At 43.4% G+C, this 14,299-nt stretch overlaps 2 protein-coding genes across 12 annotated transcripts in view; both read right to left on the reverse strand.

Moving 5' to 3' along the window:
• LOC135303095 (cytochrome c oxidase assembly protein COX16 homolog, mitochondrial) overlaps positions 1–5,733 on the reverse strand; it is a 45,788-nt gene extending 40,055 nt beyond the window's left edge. Inside the window, exons 1-3 of one of the 7 annotated variants that reach the window (XM_064424396.1) lie at positions 4,970–5,026; positions 3,044–3,124; positions 1,195–1,439 (exon numbers count right to left, since the gene is read on the reverse strand). Coding sequence is in view for 2 of the 7 variants with exons in the window: in XM_064424393.1 (XP_064280463.1) it covers positions 4,970–5,029 (60 nt within the window). In the remaining 5 variants the exon portion in view is untranslated. Of the gene's footprint in view, positions 1–1,194; positions 1,440–3,043; positions 3,132–4,969; positions 5,218–5,583 lie in introns of those variants that run through there. The other 6 variants (XM_064424399.1, XM_064424395.1, XM_064424397.1 and 3 more) reach the window with 6 other exon arrangements.
• A 1,219-nt stretch (positions 5,734–6,952) lies between these two features.
• The window catches only part of LOC135303093 (deubiquitinase DESI2-like), a 74,104-nt gene continuing 66,757 nt past the window's right edge, over positions 6,953–14,299 (reverse strand). For all 5 annotated transcript variants that reach the window (XM_064424384.1, XM_064424386.1, XM_064424385.1 and 2 more), the window contains one exon: positions 6,953–10,012. In XM_064424384.1, the coding sequence (XP_064280454.1) occupies positions 9,770–10,012 (243 nt within the window). In that variant the 3' untranslated portion in view covers positions 6,953–9,769. The remainder of the gene's footprint in view (positions 10,013–14,299) is intronic.

Genomic DNA, 14,299 nt, shown 5'->3' on the forward strand with positions numbered 1-14,299 from the left:
GCCTCCAAATTGAGCAGTTTTTTATTAAATTAACCAGAAATGTTGAATTTAAAGAAATCTATGAAAATTTAACCCATTAACCCTGCAAACTTTGACTTTAAGTAACTCACAGGACAGCAAAATATAATTTCATATATCTGCAAAACATTTCTGGGCATCAGTCCTTGCTCCCAGATGACCCTGACTTCACACCAGTGAACAAAACCAATCCATGGACATGTAATTTCACATCCTGATGTCTGGAAAAGTTGTTCTGCTTTTGTTTGTCAAAACAACTGGCTCATTAACAAGAGCCTGAGATGCCACTGACCTTCTCTAATAGTGCCTAGAAGCACTGACCACATTGCTGCAGCATTGTTAGGGACTTGATCTAATCTGACCCTTTTCCTAGTCCTGTACCTGACATGCATTCTTGGCATCCCTTGACAAAGTGTTTATCAAAGGAAGCTTGCACTGTCCAAGGCAGCAGCGTACATGTAGTACAGTCTGTGCTAATAATCACTGGTGGAAATAGATTTTAGAATCATATTTATTCACAGTAAAATCTTTCACTGCTCCAAGCTGCCTGTACCTCCCGCTTTGGCAATACTAGACACGACATGTAAAACACCAAAGACAAGATCCAGAAGGAGAAGCAAAGTACTTGTAAAAGCAGTCATTACAGGATGAGGGGGAAAACCCCACATAACCCCAGGAAAAGGAAGTCAAAATCTACAGCAATAGGTATGGAGAATGTTGTAACATAGTGCAAATCTGAAAATCTGCATTACTATACACACAGTGTGATATACTTATTTTAGGTGTGCAATAAAAATCATCAAATGAATCATAGATTATATTTTCCTTCTGCTAGAATGTCACTTCAGATACTCAGAACATAATTTTTTTCCTTGTAACATACTGACAGAACTGGAACTGCACCTATACATTCATTTTGCAGCTTGGAGAGTTTGAAAAATCCTTGCCTCGAATCAGGTGGAGACACAACCACAAAGGCAAGTCTTGGGAAGTGCTGTGAGCATATGAAAGAATAGGGGGGGTTTTAACATGTCTTTTACATTTGTTACTACTTTGCAATTTTTAAATCCAAATTTGTTTCCTTAATGATACAGAGCCATCATTTAAACCTGTTGGAAAAAAATTAACTTCCAGCAGACTTCAAATATTCCAAGTGTACCAGAGAGGTGACCTTACATGTTGAGTGTCCCATAAGGAAGGTGTGATGCTGGATGCACCAGCAGGAAGCCAAGGAGCCTTGCTCTCTCAGGATCTTACAGAAGCATCACTGCAGCAATATGACATTGACAGACACATCCCTTTTGCTCAGGTAGAGTTGGTTGTGGAATATAAAGCAGCAGAAACTGAAGCTGTCCTTTTATAATAGAGCCATGAATGCTGAAGACTTGTAAGTTAAACTTTATGTGATCAGGAAAGAGTTCCTGTAATCAAAACAGCAAACAGAGATGTCAATATAGGTGACAAAGATGTTTAAGTTACCACAGAGGTGGCACAGCCCTCTACTGCAACAGCAAATTTCAGATACACCTGTAAGGTTCCTGGAGCTCATCCCAACATCTACAGATGGTACCATCTTCAGAAATGCTTTGGGACTACTCACTTGATCACATGCAAGCTGCTGAGACATTCCATACCAAGTTACATCACTGTCTCCAGCATGCTTACTGTTCATGCCACACAGAGATACTGTATCTGCAAATTTTATAAAGTTACAGAAAAATTCACAACTCAACGTCTCCTGCAAGTTTAAGTCCCAGCCCCTACAGTTTTGTTGCTGCTCACAAAGACACTTTTTTCAGCTACTGAGAAAGTATGACTGAAAACTGTGATTTACACATCTTACTCTGAAAACTAGTGTCAGTATGAGGTTTAAAGACCAATCATGAAAATTCCTTCTCCACTGAAATATTCTAGCAGCCCCAAGACCAAATGAACAAATAAAAAACTATCAGAATCATTTACACTAAAAAGTAAGAAATCTTATACAGATATATTTTGGGGGGTGGATGATGAGACACCCATTTTCTTTGAATCAGAATCTCTTTGACCTTGCAGCCTTAGCGATTTTGGCACAGGGATTTTTCATTCAAATACGCAGTATAAAAAGGCAAGAAATTAAAGCCATTTGATTGTTTTCCTGCCAATAAAGCAAACATGGTACTGATGAAAAGTTCAGCAGTACTGAAGAATAGTCCTGCATCAGTCTAGAGAGAAGAAAATTATGTACAGAATGTAATAATCTAACAGAAACCTTTGGTTTCAGTATTATTAACAAATTCAGCAGAATTGAAAGGATTGCAGAAGTGAGCTCCTTCTGATTCTTTGCCTAGATTCACTGTCATTTTTGCTGTGATTGATCTTTTAGCACAATTCTGTTCAGCTTAAGAGGTGCCTTCAGAGCTCCGTAGACAGCTGGATAACTGACAATTGCATGAATTTTCCTTTTTCTTACTCCCTGGGAAGCCTTTGGGCAGCAAGTCAGAAACATTCTGAAGTATTCACAAGGGAGAATAATTTTAAGGCAGGGAGACATGAAACCCTGGAAAGAAATATAATAGAATATTTCTCTATATAATATTGTGTCTGGAGGAAAGAGCTCTGTCACAACAGGAACAGAATGAAATTAGGCAGTACAAAGTCAAAGAAACCAGTCTTAAAAATTCCTGCTGTGACCTATGGAAAATCTTGCAAAAACACTGGGGATGGCCAAAAGTATAACCACAGGTCTGGCCTGAGATGCTGAAGTCCTGGCTCCAGCCCTGAAGCAGAACTAAGACAATCCATGCCATTGCTGCCATCTGGTTGTTCAAGCTCACCTTAAAACCCCTAGTTACATATCAGAGAGCTTTGCCAAAAAACAGCAGTATTTTCCTAACACACCATCATCTGTCTTGGGGGGACTTTCCCAAGTGATGAAAGGCAATCACCACTCTCAATGTACAATGTACAGAACTTTGCAGACTTGTCTACAATAAACTAAGTCAATTCCTTCAAGCATTCCTTAAAGGCAGAATGTCAGCTTTACCTTTTATGTTGCTTTCCTCTAGACTTCACAGTTCCTCTTCATCACCTCCACATGGCACCGTGGCAGAATGGCACCACAGAGCTAAAAAGTAACTCCAGCTGAGGACTGAGTACACAGGAAGAATCCTGTTTCATGACTTTACTCTACTTTTGACAAGTTCCTCCATCTTGCAATGACACTTCTGTTTTTTCACGATAATACAGCCCACATTATTTCCATAGGACCTACCTTACCTCCAAAGATGCCTTTTAATTTGGCAAGCATGTGGTAACTACATTTTATACTACCTTTTAAATCCTTTTGAGAACTAAAAAGGTAAGAAACATATATTTGCCCTACTTCTCTGAAATACAATTCTTACAGGGAAGATAATGTAGTAAGTTTTATCAAAATCAGAATCGTGTGTATCAGTTGAATCTCTTCACCTACTATACTAGTTAATCTGATATACTAATTATTAAAAAGCAGTGGTGATTTTTTTCCCTCCACTAGGTCACCACCTCTAAGCATCTATTATTTAATCACATAGTATTTTCCCCAGGCCTTCCACAGAGTTAAAATTGCACCAGAGAATACTAAACTGCCTGATCTTCCCTGATTCTGGAAGTAGCAAGCCCCAAATAATTACATAAATGAAAGCACCGTAAGCTAAAACTATATTCAACCTTTAACATCTAAGCAAGGTGCTGTTAAACTGAAGAATATTGTCAGAGCACTCATACATGAAAAATCCAAAACCAAAATAAATTTGGTTTAAGCATGAAAGCTGCACAGTTCTGGGCAGCCTCTCAGGTACACATGCATGCAAGCAGGATACCTGACAGGCTGTAACACTGTGCATCATCACTTCAGGAGAGGTGCCGTAGGCAGTTTGTGTGCAACAGCAGGGCGTGGAGCTGCTGATGCAAATGATTTCATGTCGTTGTGGTATTATCACACTGTTTTGTTGGTCTGCTTGGCTTAACTGTTTCCATTTCTTAGAAATGCCTTCATCAATATTTCGAGAAAAGATACTTCATCAGTAACTTTTACTATAGAACACCAGTAATATCCCTTTAAAATAATGGCCTTAAACTTTTTTTAACTCTAACAAGTGTCAATGTCCTTCTTTGATCCACTCCATTTTCCAAGGCATGCTGCTGAATATTTGAGGAAGATGGCACTGATTTCTCCAGTAGCTTTATAAAATTGGAATTATCCTTTGCCTTATTCTTTATCCACCTTGACATCTGTTTACCTTTACCAAACCAACAGTATAGACGGATAAGGAGACATGAACTGCGCAAACAGAAACCACACCGGCCTTGGTGCTGCTGTTGTCTTACTTCCTGAGTTTTTATCCATAAGTGCCTCTAAATTTTCATTTTCCCCCTAATGAACACAGGTACTTAGGACAGAGAAGTGCAACCTAATGTGCACGATCCACAGAGGTAGTGTGTGTAAGAGAGTCTTAGAATTTTGTTGTAATCCTTCACCATTAGTGATCTCCCCTAAGCTCAACTGCTCTCAAAGTTATGCCTCACTCTGAGCACAGCTGCCACCTACAACCTAACTCACGTCACTCAAAATCTTTCCGCTTATTTAGATATACAAATTATTACATCAGCAGTGCCACTGCAGTTTAAAATCCAATGAAAAACTAAAGAAAGTAAAACAGGAAACACAAGTGGTGTTTCACAGGAAGAAAACCCAAACCCAAAACAAAACCAAACCACCCGCAAAACGAATTTTCCTCAGCTCCCAGTTAGGAATATTTTGAGGAGTGTGTTTTACAACCGTGTCCCTGAGCTCCGGGCAGCACGCTGCTCCCTCCGCCCCGCACAGCCGCTGCCCAGGAGGGGACAGCCGAGCGCCCGCCCGCGGAGCTCCGCCCGCCGCGGCCCCGGCACCGCCAGCGGCCTCCCCGCGCCCCGCCGCGCCGCTCACCAGCAGGGGCACCCCGAAGGTCATCGTGCGGCTCCTCCACAGCCGCCGCAGCCTCTCCATCCCCCGCTCCCGCCCCACGGGCCCGGCGCCGCCCTCCCGCCTCCGGCCCGGCCCCGGCGCTTCCGGCGGGACGCGGCTCCGCCGCCTCCGCGGCCCCTCCGCCGCGGCACCGCGCCCGGGCACGCCGGTTCCGCTGCGGCCCGCGCGGCGGGCAGCGCCCGCGGCAGCGCTGGGGCTCGGCCACGGCTCAGGCCGGCCCCCTTCCCTCCGCACATCGCCCGACGCTCGCATCCCACACACCGCGTTACGCTTTCCTTCACTGCTCGTTGATGAGCACAGTGAGCGGGCCTAGGCAGGAGCTGCAGCTTTTCATTCTGTAGCCTGCTTTCCTAAGCAAAGAAGGTTGACGACGGTGATCATCTGTTTTTTCTGCATTGTTATCCCTTGTCCCAGTCAAAGTGAACCAAAAAAACCTTTTGAAAACAAAGTTGGCTACAACCGTGCTAGTGAACAGCCTTACTCTAATATTTAGAGCCAATAATCCTTCGTATGTGCTAGGAATGAAATGTGCTGTGCCATCCACCCGAACGCGCCTCAGCCACAGCCACACGCACCGTGTTGGAGCGCTGACCTGATACAGACAAGAGCAGCCATTCCCCAGGCATAGGCGGCAATGTTTTTACAAATTATTTTAGCCAGAGGTTCTGCCCTGTTCTGGTAGCCTGTGACAATCGCCAGATGGAAACCGGAGACTGTCAGGTCCTCTTTTACATTCACATACTTCTGAATCACTACACAGCCTTTTCACATCCCAAGTCATTGCTGATGGCATGCAGGGCAGGGACGAAGTGGATACACCTGCTGCCTCAACTCAAAGAGTAATTTAAAAACATTTGAAGATGGAACATTGATGATCCCTTTCTTTGGTTTTCTCCATTAATCAAGGAAGTGGTGGAGGTACTTAATAAAGTTTTCTGACCATGTTAATTAGATGGCACATATATACAAATTAAAATAAGAATAAAATCAAACACATATAATAAGATAAGCTAATATTATTGCAATCTAATATCCACTGACTTGTTCTGAGAGCCCTACCAATCCAGAGAGAAAGAAACAGAACTGAAGAATAAAAAACAACATGGCAGGCAGTGACTATTTCTTGAGTACCTCAGTAACACAAAGGCAGCATCATGGGTGTGAATTCCAGAGATGGAGATGCAAACTCTCAGCTGGGAGCAGCGAGACAGGAGAACAGGTCTGTCAGTGTCCATCCCCATGCCGTGCTGGGCTGGGATGAACTCATCACAGAGCACAGGCTCAGTGCTGGGAAACCAGCACACCCAGGGCCTCTGAAAGCACAAGTGTCCCTTGTAAAGAGGTTCAGAAAAATAGGCCTCAAATCACAGACTTGTGAAGAGGAAGACAACTGACCAGAAAGAACAATGCCATGAAATTAAGAAAGTTGCTACTATAGATAAAGACATGAGAGAGCTGAGAAATGAGGTTATTACTTGTTTCCCTCCTTTCATGCCTTCCCTAGCAACAGTTTGTTCTGTCCCTCTAATATTCCAGTGTCAGGCTAACCTCACCTCCAGTCTCAGTGTCCCACCTGAATACTATTAGGTCACTGCTAGAGACATAACCCACCGCTGCTGATGCCCATGTGCAGAACTGGTGCCCTCTCATCCCAGCTTCTAAAAATACACCAAAAGTCCTGGCTGTAAGAAGAAGGGTTAAGAGTTTGTTCCACTGCTATGGGGTGCTCTTGTTAAGATTCATATGGTGTTCTTGTTCACTGATAACGGCTGTGGGTATTTAAAATTTTCCACATGGTGTTATGCAGAGAAAGCAGCAAGAGAAAGTAGATGTGTAATTAAATACAAATATGATATAATTATGTAATAACAACAATTTTGTAATAATTGGAAGGATAATAAAAAAGCCTAAGACAAACATGCTGTGCCAGAGATGAACAGTAAATTAGGGTGTTAAAATGTCTTACTGTTTAATAATCTAAAATGCTGTTAAATTACAGAGGTAAAGCCATCATCAATATATATTTTATTTCCACAGTGTCACTTTGTTCTTTTCATTATTGGTTGATCAGTCACCTTGAACAGAGAATATTGAAGATTGGAATATATTCTGGGTTTGATTTACAGCAGAGGTTTGATGCCTCCTTGATGTGACCGATACTGTCATAAACAGACAAACATAAAAGTGGGCAAACAAACATCTGGGGGCTTTATGACATTCACAGCTTGCCCCAAATGTTGTTTCCAATATTTCAAGCACATATTTATGTTCCCAAGTAGGCTAAATGTGGTTTTCTTGTCCAGATTTTCATCCAGTTAAGCATTTTTTTACTTTGTGAAGTACTGTGAGAGGGTTTTCTGTGTGAAATGTGACTCTGGAGCCCATCTCCTAGATGTATACATGATGCTTCATCTGAAGGTGCAGAGCAGAAACACAAGGGTGATGGCTGACTGGCTTTTGTTACAGCAAAGGGAACGAGGTGCTTCTGACTGCAGCTGCCCTGGCCTAGACAAATGCTCTGGGAAAGCCTCTTCTTACTTTTCCCCTGAGAAGGACCTTTAAAATTCATTGCACATAATGTGCTGCTGGCTGTTGGCAGAAACCCTGGGAACTTCAGACAAATGAAGCTTGCAGTGCTACAATGGTTTAGGCTGCAGTGGCCACGACTGCAGGGGAATACAGAGTGAAATGGTACATTGTGCAATATGGTTTCTGGGCAGTGGCATGGAGATCATGATGGAAATCATATTAAACATCCCTGGACAAGCCATGCTAATCAAGGTCAGTATTGGACTGGTTACCAGGAGCTGCAAAATTGCTCACAATGCAGCACTGGCTGTGGGTAGCCAAGGTTAATAAGGAACATGACTTTAGTTCAGTACAGAACTTGCAGCAGTTTGTACAGAGGATGAAAAGGAGAGGCATGTTGTAAAGGTGTTGTTGCCTAAACACACATCACTTCAGGAGGCAATGGAGCAAGGCCATCCTGTGAGTTACATTTCCATCCAGCAGATCTCTCCAGAGCCTCCTGCTTCACTAAGGGCATGCACATATAACAAACCATTAAATGTTGTCTGTGCGGACATGATGCACGTCATAGCTGAGACCTTCAGCCCTGAAAGCACACACTCCTGTATACCTGAGCTAAAGAAACAGCTGATTGGATTTATCATGCATTTGTGACCAAAAAAAAGGAAACAACCAACATCTTAAGGGCTTGTAGCTCCCTCTGGGTTCAGGATGGAAGTTCTGACTTGGTAGTAGCTGTTGAGAACACAATTTCTAAAATGGCAACTCCTTCTCAACACAGTGCCTGTTCCTTTTTCATCCTCCTTTGTGTAGCCAAGAGAAGTTGCAAGGGAGGGAGGGGACCTGGATTTCCCCTTTCATTCTTTCCTACACCTTCTGACTGGAATTCCTAGTGAGGTAATTGAGTGGAAGAGTTAGTGTACATCTCTCCTTTCCTCATTCTGTGCTTTCTCATCAGCTGTCAGAATTAGCATAAATACATCCAAGGACCAGATTCTTGTCAGGAGCCAGCTTGGAGAGGCCAGTGAGCCAGCTCTGTCCATTTTTTGTTCCACACACAGCAGAAGGCACCATGGTGGCCCATGCATTGGAAGGGTCATTTGTGCTTTCCAGATGTGGCCCTAAGATTCCCCCTCCACCTCTGAAAAGAGAGGAGAAAGGAACAGGTTGACATTCTTTGGGTTCACCATTTGTTTTTTACCTTCTTGGGTTGGCTCGAAAATAGGCTAGGGAAGGATGGCTCTGAAGCCATGTTTTTATGTCTGTGAGTGCAGGAGGAAAATCTGAAGGAAATACTGACCTTCCAAACAGATTCACTCTCCTCTTCTGTGTGCTCAGGAAGGCCATTTTCTCAAATACAGCCAGCAAATGTCAGCTAGGAGAGAGACTCCCTGGGGAATCTTGGGGGGGGGGAGGGGTGGAAAGGAAACCAGGAACACTGCCTAGGATTAGGAAAACAGAGGGATCTGTGCCAAAAAGCACCAATATGGTCAAGTCATCTCTGCATCTACTTAGTAGCTGCCTCTAATCACCACAGCCCCATGCTCTTTTTGACCCCAAAGAAAAGCCACAGTAAAACATTCATTTTCTAGGTTCTTTGTTATTATTTTCAAGAGTAGGACAATCATTTAAGCTCTTAAATTTGAGTACTGAAAACAGGTGGTTGTAGAACAGGAGCACCTTTCATTTGTCCTTCACATGAGTTAGAAACCTGATAATTACAAAAGGGATGGATCTGAGTGGAGATTGTTGCTGGTCTAAGAGATGAGAAGGTTGAGTTCTGGCTCTGGTTCCTTCACTGGGTGTGGGCAGGTGATTTGTCATTGGGGAAGCAAAAACCCAGTCAAAATAGAGAAGAGACTGCTGAGCTTAAATGGGTGGAGGGAAAGGTAAAAAGATAAAACAGTTCCAGAGAAGGAACATCACAGTATGTGCACTCTGCCCATACACATGCTCTCATGCCTGAGAGAGTCAGCAGTTCTCTGTAGATCAAGGATCATGGAGGCCCCTGGAGGTGAATACAGTTTAGTCACCACAATCCTCAGTTCTGTGTTGGGGTTCACAGTCATTTTGCCAAGCAACTGTAGTGGCAGTCCTTGGAAAAGGGACTGAAGTGGAAAGGGTCTTCTCTCCCCTCTGTTTTCTGTTGAAGAGAGAAACCAGTGTATGCAAAAGGGTGTGAGAAATAAATACAAGAGAGCAGGGATGTTATCTGGGGGCAAACTAGGCAGTTTAGACCCGTGTATGTCTGCAGGTTCGTGATGTGCCTGAGGCTGAGGGGGCTGCAGAGGTGGAGGGGGACTCCTCATCCGTTGTGTCCCCTTGTTCCTCCTTGTGGAGACCAAGGCTGATGTGGCTCTGCAGGGCTGCTGGGGTCAGCCATTCCTTGGGGAGGCAGCTCTGGAGGAAGGGGATGCATGAGCTGAAGTAGGCCAGGCGATTCACCCAGCGGGGGATCTCTTTCCCACATAATATCTGTGGAGTAAACCAAAAGGGAGCATGGTTAATAGTGCCAAAGCAAGTGTAGAGGCAATGTCATCCCCATCCACACCACCACCTCAACAGGGCGAATTCCCTGTTGCTCAGGACAGAAAGGAGCATCTCCTGCAGTCAGAAACAGCTGTTACTGCCAACTTCCACACTGACATGCACAGGGACCCCTGCCAACTGTAGGTTTTGTCAGCATCATAACAGAGACCAGGAAAAACAGTTCATGGCCCTCAGTGGATTTGGTGACTCTGTTCTCTAGGCAGTCCATGGGTAAAAGAACATTCCTGCTGCTGCTTCTCAACTAAGACGGTGACATTCCTTTAGCAAGTAGCTCAAAAAGTCTGGAAAAAAATATTTAAGCTGTTGCTGGCCAGACCTTGAGGAGCCCAGAAGCTGAGTATGACTAGGTAGATGGAGATGCCTTAGAAGCTGTTCTTGTTCGTCCCTTTTCTTCCTTGGGCTGACACAGTGGTTCAGTCAAATTACAGTATCTGGGCATCCTTTTCCTATCCTGCCATACCACCCTCTTAATTTCTGCTCATATGGTATTTCCTAATGGGGGGGGGGGGGGGGGGGGGCGGAGAAAGCAACAAGAAAAAACCCCAGCCTAGGTTGTAAGTATCTCTGTTCCATCATACACTGATTTGGATTACAGTCTGCTAGCACGGATACTGTTTTCCAAGGTCATATCAAATTCAGCACAATGAAACAACTTGCTTTACACTGCAGACCCTTTATTTTGTAGCATTTAGCCACGCAGACATACGGGTGCCAGATTTTAATAGCTGTGTGGCTTAGACCACATTAAATATGTTTCCCTTTACATTTTACTATATTCCTTACCAGGCACAGAAGAGACACAGGGAACTGATCAGCAGGCATGCCTCAGGAGCCTGTCTTTAGTAAATTTACTGCCTCTGTGTAGGGCCCTACACTGGTATACTAGAGCCTAAAGTCCGTAGCATGTTGAGGAGTCATAATACCTGAACTCTCCTTCCCTCCCTGCGTTGTTTCCAATGGAACAAGAGAGACAGAGAGGAAACTCCACCCCACAGACCTTGTCCCACAATTTACATGAATCAGTGGTTCCAGGGTTGTCCATACTGTACCTTTTGCCAATACTAAATTCCTCTGCTCTTCCTGCCACCCATTTTCTGACTAAAACCACACTTAATTTAATACTAAGTACTGCAAAAACTCAAAGGGTGTTTGTCTGGAGTCCACTAAGATGATGATTTTGTGAGAAGTCTCTTACAGTCCAGGTAATGTAGAGCTTAGAGGTTTCAAGAAGTTTTCAGGGAGAATGGAACATTTTCTAGAGGATGGGCTGTGCTGTGTTACAGCTGATGAGCAGCTGTTCCTTCCTGCATATGGCCTGGGCAGAACGCTCCAAGCTCCACTCCAACACTCACCTTGAGCATAAGGGAATTAGCTTGCTCCAACAGTGTGGCGTTTCCAGTGAGGTGTGGAGAGGGCAGCAAACCTGTGACTGTGCTAATTTGACTACAGAACTCACTTTATTTTGACACGCATTGTTTAAAAATCAATGTGTGAAATTGGAGACATTATCATTAGGTATCAGAGAATGAGCAGAGCCATTTAGCTGCTAAAATTACTTGCAAGCTTTGACTGTTCTTTACCTAATGCACTCCAAGGACTTCTATTTCGGTTCTCACCAATGCTGCATTCCACTTAACCTTAGACACAGCTATATGAATCTGTGTTTTTGAAATTTTTAATCTGGAGACACTTAATTAACAATTTTTTATCTCCATCTAGATTCACTGATTTCTATTGCTAAAGCTATTGCCTGAACCTTTAAGTGGATAACCTCTCCACATATGCTTGAGACTCATTCATAGAAAATTTGGTGATCCATTTGATTTTCTCACCAGACATATCAGACAATTTTCACAAGAATGCTGTTGAAGTTTAAGACTCTATTTGATGTGTTCTACTCAAACACTTTTTACCTACACTACACTACTTTGACCTCAGCCAATCATGAGTTGCACTACAATTTCTCTCAGATTTTGTAGCATTCCTCTTTCTTCCTCTTCAGGAACTTAGGCAACATATTGCCATAGAAAATGTCTCAGGCTCCTTGTGATGTATGCATGCATATGAGTTTAGTTATCAAGCAGTTTAAAGTTTTAATTAAGATTTCCTCCTAGATATTAATAGATAGAACAACGAAACCAAGGTAAGATTCTTTGGAAAATTAGCTGAAATAACAGAACAGCATAAGATAAGATGGCCTGAAATGGAAATACTGTTTTTAAGAGTTGGATTTCTTTTCTAAGCACATCCCCTAGCAACTGAAATAGCACTTCCCAATGTAGAAGCAATGCTGAGGTGTTTGCCTTTTTTTATAGGAGCTTCTTCACCCAGAATGAATCAATAAGGCAAGGAAGAGCCAGAAAAAGAATGAAGATGTGTGGGCATTGGGCCACCAAGCAACAAAGGGCAGTTTGCAGAGCTCAAGGATAATGATGAAGTCAAAGTGGTTTCTCTTACCTCAGTCTTGCTTGTCATGTCACCTCTTGTCAGTGTAGCCTCATTACTATTCCGTGGCAGAACACAATGTTCAATAGGAACAAAAGGGCAATGGCAGGGAATGCTACCAACGCTACAATCTGCTTCTGTGTTTTTCACTCCTTGACGTAAAGCATATTGTGCTGGAGCATCCAGCAGTGCTTAGCTAATGGAGAAGTACCAAATGAACCTGGCTGCCATGGGATTAAGCCAATTGAGTTTAAATAAAACAGCAAAAGCAAGAAAGATGAAGTGGGTGTTTTCCAACTGCATATGAAGTCACAGAAAAATCTACCTACTGCAGCTCTTCTGAGAAATTCTCCACTGAAAACCGCTCTCTGGAACGATAAATTCACTGAATGCTGTCACCACCCATTGTTTCTATCAGCAGAACCCTTTTCCTGATGTTTTTAGAGTTGAAGATTTCACATGGGTTTTTTTTTGTTGAAGAAGTGCGGTTTTCTCTGTTGAAGGGGATTAACTTGTCTGTGCTATGTCATGTACTAACTCTGGCAGGAGATGTAAATAAATAATAAACTGTTACAGGTCAGAAATTGCAGCAAGCACAGCTTCTGATTGCCTGAGACCAGTTCTCGCTTCAGGCACTTGGACAAAGGCTGCATGTACTTGCAGCTTCCACTGAGCAGCACCTGCTGACAGAAAGCCAAGTCTCCCATAGCTGCAGCTTCTTCCAGGGACTCTGTGTAAGAGCTGTGAGTGACCCAGCTGGCACCTGCAGAGTCAAGTGGGAACAGCCATTCAGCCATCCGTGGCTGAAGCCAAATGGGCAGCAGAAATTGGACCTGACAGTTGGGTGCTTTTTCTAGGGAGCTGCCAAACCCACACCAGGATTTCAACTCATCAATAAACAACTAATGTGGAATATGGAAATATCCTCCAAATATCTTAAGCTGTATCATTTTGCACTAAACAGGCAAATGCACAAACCAGTTAAAATGTATAAACTGCTCTGCACCCTCTCCCCTCCCCTAAGTGTCCTAGAAGCTACCTATCCCTGCTGGGCAGGGCTTTTACACTTCCCTGTAAAACTTTGCAGTGGGCAGGGGAACAGCCTGGCAGCTGGGCAATGTGGGCTGAAATACCATCCAGCAATGGAGTATGCTGAGTCTCCTGCCTTCTAGAAGACACTGTTATCAATGTGCTGCATTTTGAGAGTGCTTTGGATCTATGGGCATATACTAATTATCTGATAGTCTAATAGGATGAGCCCTTTCAAAATATAGAGAAAAGCTGATCAGTTGCAGATCCTAAGAGAAAACTCTCAAATGTAGTACGTTCTGTGCTGTGCTGGATAATGCAACTGGGGCAATTCAAACCATGCACAGAAGTGTAACTCAAGGCACTGAGGATATTTTTGTAAGTGAGCCCTCTCAGGGGCACCATGTAGTGCTCCAATCCATGAAAATCATGATGAACAGAACAACATAACATTCCTCAAACAATACAAGCTAACTACTTCAATTCTTGTCTTCAAACTGAGGCTTGGAGAGTTCAGCACTAAACATCTGTTGAACCACCCACTGCCTCTTCCACTTAGCAGACTTGCTAAAGATGAGGTGGCATCCACATGGGGCATGTATCCATTTGAGCTACTGTACAGAATTCCCCTTGGTGTCTCTTAAAGAATGCAGAGGGGTTTTATTGGCGCTTGAGGAGTCTAACACATACCTCAGAGCAATTTAAGAGCAAAGACTTTAGAACTCACGGGGAATCATT

Source organism: Passer domesticus, chromosome 6, assembly GCF_036417665.1.
Source record: "Passer domesticus isolate bPasDom1 chromosome 6, bPasDom1.hap1, whole genome shotgun sequence".
Lineage (NCBI taxonomy): Eukaryota > Metazoa > Chordata > Aves > Passeriformes > Passeridae > Passer > Passer domesticus.